The sequence below is a fragment of the Mesitornis unicolor genome, unplaced genomic scaffold (assembly GCF_000695765.1).
Source record: "Mesitornis unicolor isolate BGI_N332 unplaced genomic scaffold, ASM69576v1 scaffold28826, whole genome shotgun sequence".
In the NCBI taxonomy this organism is placed as follows: domain Eukaryota; kingdom Metazoa; phylum Chordata; class Aves; order Mesitornithiformes; family Mesitornithidae; genus Mesitornis; species Mesitornis unicolor.
In genome coordinates, this window is record NW_010189337.1 from 357 (window position 1) to 6,901 (window position 6,545).

Sequence of the window (6,545 nt, forward strand, 5' to 3'; positions counted from 1 at the left end):
GGCTTGCAGGGTTCAACCTGGCACGGACCCGTCCCGGGGCTCGCACGCCGTGCCTCGGGCACCGCGCTGCCCTCTGGGCTTGCTTCTTCTCACGGTTCTTTCGGCACGAATCGGAGCAGGGCCCCGTAAATAGCAGGGTCTCATGACACAGCCTCTGCCGGGGAAGGAGCTCCGGGCCGCAGGGATATTTTTAGTGCTGAGACGCAAGGGATTTGAAGATGGCTCGGAGGAGTGCAGGCGATGAAACCGCAGCACAGGCAGAGGTTACAAGGTGCCGTGTCTTCCCTCTCTTTGTGCCACCCCTCCCTTAGCTTTCCCCAGCAAGTGGCTCTGCCAAAACCACTGCCTCCCTCGCGCTCGCCTGGTGCATTTCCTCTCACTGGGGTATGGTTATTTTTTGCTGTGCTGCAACACGAGGTCAGACACGCTGATCGAGAAAAGACCGTGCAGGGAATTAACACTCAGGCTGCCAGCATGTCCAGGCATCCCATCTCTGCATGGCCTGACCCTGCACGATTCTCCGGGGAATTTCCAGCCTGCTCCCAAGGGAGCACAAGGCACAGTTTGGCAAGCCAGGCAATGGCAGGGTGCCCTGGGCTTCTCTGGAGGAGCGGGGTCAGAGGTTCAGGCTCTGGGGAAGTGCAGGGAAAAGGGCAAAGGCTGGTGGGCCAGTCTGCCCCAGGTCTTTCATTCACCAGGGAACTGGTCCATGCTTGAAGTGACCCCTTGCTTAAACTCTGCTCACTTCCCCATCACTCCCTGTCCCTCTCCACAGCCCAGATTATTTTTCAGGACCTTTAAATCCCTCAAAATCTCTGCAAGGTATTGCAGAGCTGTGGCCTCAAGAAAAGCCTGTTCTCATCATCTCTTGGCCTTGTGCCTCCACTAACAAGCCTTTCCCCACCCCAAATTCACCCCTCCAGTTCACTGGCACAGAGGTGGGGTTGTACCAGAACCCCATGGGTTAAGGGGAAATGAAATACACCTCCCCTCCCAGCAGAAATGCAGCTAGACCATTGAACTGTGCTCTGTTCTCGGCCCAGATGCTGGGTCGGAGAACACCCTAAGTTGCTACTCCCAGCACCCTGACACCCTTTCTGGCTCCCACCCTATGATAACTGCACCTCAGGAATTGGTCCTCTTCCAGGCCACTTCAGTGAGAGTGTGGATGGGAGAGCTTGCGGCAGTTTGCTTTGCAGCCAGCCCTTCCACGCCTTTCCCCATCACAGTGGTGGTCCTGAGCCCACACCACACAAGACCTGGCTCTTCCACACAGAGGGACCTGAGGGGCTGGCATCCTTGCCCACAACCCACCCTGTGGGCAGCTGCCAGTAGCAGGCAAGAAGGAAATCCCTGCCTGCATCTCCTTGGGGGGATCCTGCCCTGTCCACCCAACCTCCACACCAGCGTTTGGCCTTGGTTCCTCTCTGCACTGCACAGGCTAATAAGCCGTGAGAGCCGGAAGGATTTGAAGGCAGTGGGGTGCTTGGTGCCGTTGCAGCCGAGCTAGGCAGTTCAGCCAGCAGGGAAGAGCCTGGCTCTGAATGCTGATAAGCCTCCGGACCCTTGGCCGAGCGGGCTGTAGTAATAACCATGACAATAGTAATAAAAGCCAGGCCACCAGCAGGTACCGACAGATCCCCCACGGTGCACAGGGGCCGCATTGTGTGTGCGAACATGTCCCGTGGTGGGAACATGCCAGCCGGATGAGACAATCCCCACGACTGACAGCCGGGGAGCGTGACTGGCTGTCACATGGGGAAGGGCTGCGGCAGGGAACGCCACTCTCCTTTATTTCCCCAGCGAGGGTTGCTGAGGAGCAGTTACACTAGCAGGGCTGTTCGCTCCCCTCCGGGCCCGGAAGAGCCCCGGGAGGAGGGAAGGCTCCATCCCTGACTCTCACCACGGTCACGGGTCAGGCAGGGCCAGCACAGCCCAGCTGCCATCTCCCACTGCCGGCGTTCCCTACATAATGGGATCTCAGTGCTCGTGCCTGACTCCCCAGCGAGAGCTCAAAAACAAGTTCATAAACAGGTCCTGCTAATTTCTTCCGCAAGAAAAATCCCATTGCCCACAGGAATGCTGCCACCAGCACCTGTCCTGACTCTCCCCAAGCACCCTTACTCCGAGTATCACTCACATGCCAGGGCAGAGATGGGCAGTGAGAACATTAATGGCACAGATCAGCGACACTCATGGCACTTGGGGAAGTGCCTGCTAGCATTCTGGTTTATTTTGTATTTGCACTGCAGGATTTAGACATTTTTCCTTACCTCCACACTGGGGTCCCTTTGGCAAGATGCAGCATGAAGAGTCAGTCTGTCACCCTGAATCCAGGAGCCAGTGCAGCCTCTGCCCTGAGCTGAGCCTTCCTGGGGCTGGAGCCCAATGGGCTCTCCTCAGTGCGGTGAGCTGTGGCGGTTTGCTGTGAATTTGGCACAGCTGGGCTGGGGGACAGAGCTCTGCCTGGCACAGACAGGACAGGGCTGGCTCCAGCTGCTGAAGTGCCCCAGTTACCCCCTCGTCCCTGTTAGCCCAGGCACTGCACAGCACACTGAGCCTCTGCACCAGAGTAGGCACTCAGTGGTTAGGTCAGACATACCAAGGCAAAGGCCCCTTCAGAGTGCCAAGACTGCTGCCCCGGGCATTGCAGGAAGATGCTGAGCAGCCAGAAGAGGACCAGAGCCTCTTCCAGAAAGCATATGGTGACAGGCCATAGTCACGGTGACTGAGTCACGGTGCATCCCCGTGCTGTGCTGCAGGCACAACCAGGCCTCCTGAGGCTGGTGCCTGCAGACCATGGGGTTTAGGTGAAGGATGCCCCAGAAACAGGGTGCAGAGGAGCCCTGGAAGAGCTCTCAAGATCTTCAGGACTTCGCACCAGGCCCACTGCCTCTCTCCTGTTTGGGTCCTGTGCTGCTGACAGCCAGCCCCTCCTGCTGTCCTCACCCCTGCTCCTGCCAGACAGGGTGGGGATGCTGCTTGCTCTGCTCCCTCCTCCCCAGCCCGGAGGAGTGGAGGGTTTGGGCCATGCTGAGGCACAGCAGAGGATGTTTTGTTTGGTTTCCTTGGTTACTGCACTGCCTGCTCCAGTAATCACATTTTCCTTGTGCTGGCTGGGCCAAGAGCAGTAGAGAGGAAATCTGGAATGGCTGAGGTCAAACACCAGCCTGGGAACAGCTGGGGCCACTGGCCATGGCCCCTCTGTGCCACTTGGGTCCTTATTGTTGTGGATACCCAACCTGAAAGGGAGGTACCAGGCCTAGGGATGCAGCAACAACCTCCTTCAGCAACAGCCCGAGGGCTCCCATCACTGCTTGCCATGTGAGCCGGGGACACAGGCACCAGCGCTGAACTGCGGGAGGAATTACAGGAATTAAAATGTTTGTGCAGGCAGAAGCCAAGCTGGCTGTGCAAGCAGGGGATGTGAACGTAGGAGCCTGCGAGCGTGGGTGCGGCTGTATTTATAGCGATGGTGGCGGCAGGGGTGCGCGTGAGCAGGGGTGACAGGGCTGCTGATGCCTTTTGTTCCTTATAAATCCCTCAGCTCAGAAAGACTGGAGCACTAATGCCACTTCTTGTCCCTGGGAGTTTCCCCTGCTTTTTAGGGTTCACAGACAATCCTCTGTTTTACAACAAGGAAACGAAAACTTGAACATGTGCAAATGATGGCTGATCTCGTAGCAACACCCTTTTCCCCCTGATAATTCACTTCAGCAGTCGTGAACGCAGCATATCAGCTCCCCGCTCCTGGCTGCCCTGCATCTCAGAAGTGAGATCTGAGGCTCCAGCATAGCAAGTGCTGGTGACGCTGCCGTTCTGGCGTGTGACTGCTATTCATGGTGACTAAATCAATGTGTGCTGGTAAAGCACAGCAGAAGGGAATTGCCTACCTTCCAGCATGGCCGTACCACCTGAGCTGGGACAGGCAGAAGGGCTCAGACAGTCCTGCCTGGTCTGATCCTCCTCACCTTTCTCCCCAGCCGACATGGAGCAGACGCAGCGGAGCCTGGATGCAGAGCAGATGCAGCAGCAGCAGCTGAAACTACGGGACCGGCAGAAGTTCTTTGAGGAGGTTTTCCAGCACGACGTGGATTTCTTCTTCCCTATGTCTCACCTGCAGATAGAGCATCGGAGACGTAAGTGCTGCAGGCACCAGCATGGTGCTGTGGGTGTTTCAGGAAACAGTGACACAAGTGTTAGAGATCAGTGGGACATGCCCAGTCTAAAGGCAGCCAGGGACACACATGTCCTGCACCGAGACAGGATGACACACACTGTGTGTGGATGAGCTGTGCATTGCTCGCACCACTTAACTGAAGTCACAGCACATGGGTACCCAAGGCTGGCACCCTGCATCATCACTGGCTTCAGACACTAGTTTGGGGTAGAGACGAGGACCACAGTGAGGCAACAGAGGGTTCCAGAGGGATGTTTTAAGGAAACGTGATTTTCCTGGAGGCCTCTTTCCAGCAAGAAGAATTCAGTTCCCCATGGCAAGGCTGGCCTGGTCCTGCCTGCTCAAGTCCACCAGCACTCACCTCTTTGCTGGCCTCTGTCTCTGCAGCCCCCTTAGGCAGCATTTCCTCCATGGAGGTGAACGTGGACATGCTGGAGCAGATGGACATGATGGACCTGTCAGACCAGGACACTGTGGACGTGTTTCTGGCCTGTGGGACGGAGGAGAGCAGCGTTGCTGGGCCCCTGCCAGGTACGTGCAGTTCCAAGCCTTGCCAGCCAGGCTGGGAGCCCTTCCTGCCCCCAGAGCTCACACTGCCTTGTTTCTCAGCCCTGGCCACCCTGTGTGCAGATCCACACACACCCATGCAAAGACAGACACTTTGTGTTGGGGTCTGTGAGGCTGCAGGAACCTCACCCTGGGCTCGTCCATGTCAGTATCTACCTCTGCAGCCTGGAGGTACAGACCCCTGTAAATACTTTATGCTGTAGAAGACAGGAGAGCCCACGCACTTTCCAGAGCCAAGCTGGGGGTGTGAGGTGGGGAACAGCCACTGCAGCCATGTGGAGAGCAGCCAGGAAAGTGTAGCCTGCTGAGGAATAAGATGAATATGTCAGAGGGGCTGTCCATGAAGCTTAGGAAGCAATAAAACTCCAGAAGCCTTTTTTCCCCTCTTACCATTTTCTCCTCCAGGGGCAGATGCTAGCCAGTGCCCAGAGGAAATCACCCTGCAAGTGCCCAATGCAGCCGAGAGCAAGTCACGTATTTCCTCCACGTCCTCTGTCTCCACGGACCTGAACAGCCTGGACACCAGCGAGGAGGGGGCTGAGACTCCCGTGGTGCAGTCAGATGAGGAGGACCTGCAGGAGGACAGTCCCAAAGAGCAGGTGGCAAGAAGCTAGCAGCCAGCTCTGCCCTGCTCCCAGCCTCCTCCATACGGACCTGCCAGCCCGGAGGAAGGAAAACTGCTGGTGCTCAGTAAACCCCATCCTGGACTGCTGCCTGGCAGGAGAGGAGAGATGGTTTTCCTTTCCTCTCCCTCCACAGGTTCTCCTGGCAGCCAAAGGAGAAGGAAAGGGGTATTGTAGGCTCCCAAAATTAACTCTTCAGGCTTTGCTGCTAACACTCCCTGCTTCACTCCCCTGAAATGCTCAGCATCCCACAACCCCACCATTCCCAGAAAGCCATCCCTTGAGATCCCAGCTCCCCCATCCTACTGACAAAGGTCCTGCCCAGACACGCATTTAACAATGGCATACAGAGAAATAACGCTTGGATCTAAATAAGCAGTGGATGTGTGTGTTACTGGGAGAAAACACCACTGGGGGTAAGGGTTAGGTGGGGGCTGAAGCAGGGAAGAGTGGTGTAAAGCCGGTGTGCTAAGGGTGCGGCTCAGAAGCAAGTGAAGCACACCTTCAGGAGCACAAAGGAAGAGCCACCAAAATGAAGCCACTTGGCAGTCTGCTACACTTGGTCAAGAGGAGTCAGGCACAAAGCTGGCTGGAGGCCCACTGCCTCTATCAGTGGCTGCAGGCCAGGAAAGTGCTGTCCCTGCTCAGGGTGCGTCAGCACAACCGCAATCGCCCCCACGAGGGAAGGAGCCTGGGAGAGAAGAGACAGGAGCCAGGGAACACTCTGCATCTCGGCTGCTTCCCAGGGCATGTACAGGCCTTGCTGTGCTCCCTCCTGTGTCAGCCAGCCCTTGTGAGACTGGCTGGAGTGCCCTAGTTATCTGGGAATGACCGGTGGTGAGCTCCATCGGACTGCCACTCTCAGCGTGGCCCGGCGGTGGCTGCAGTTTGCTTCCTCCTGAGGAGGCCGCAGGCTGACAGCTGGTGGAAGCAGGGTGCTCTGCACCCGGAGATAGACGCTGCCCTCCGGAAAGGAGCCGTCAAGGAGAGAGGGAAAGCAGACACCAGGGGGAAGAGTTTAGAAGAGGAAGTCACGCCGGCGACAAGCACAGTCCTTGCAGAGTCCTCGTACACGCCAATGCCTTGCGGCAAACTGCCCAAGCTCAGGCCGCACAAGAGCTTCCTCAATTTTAAAAGCCAGGGGAGGAAGCTTTCGGGGATCACCCCACAAAATG

General features: G+C 57.0%; 1 protein-coding gene across 1 annotated transcript; it reads left to right on the forward strand.

Moving 5' to 3' along the window:
- Positions 1–3,982: 3,982 nt before the first annotated feature.
- DBNDD2 (dysbindin (dystrobrevin binding protein 1) domain containing 2) lies at positions 3,983–5,741 on the forward strand. The gene is made up of 3 exons (XM_010186031.1): positions 3,983–4,139; positions 4,568–4,711; positions 5,153–5,741. Exons 1-3 carry the CDS (start codon positions 3,989–3,991, stop codon positions 5,359–5,361), a joined length of 504 nt encoding a protein of 167 aa, XP_010184333.1. The 5' UTR covers positions 3,983–3,988; the 3' UTR covers positions 5,362–5,741.
- The last annotated feature ends 804 nt before the right edge of the window (positions 5,742–6,545 follow it).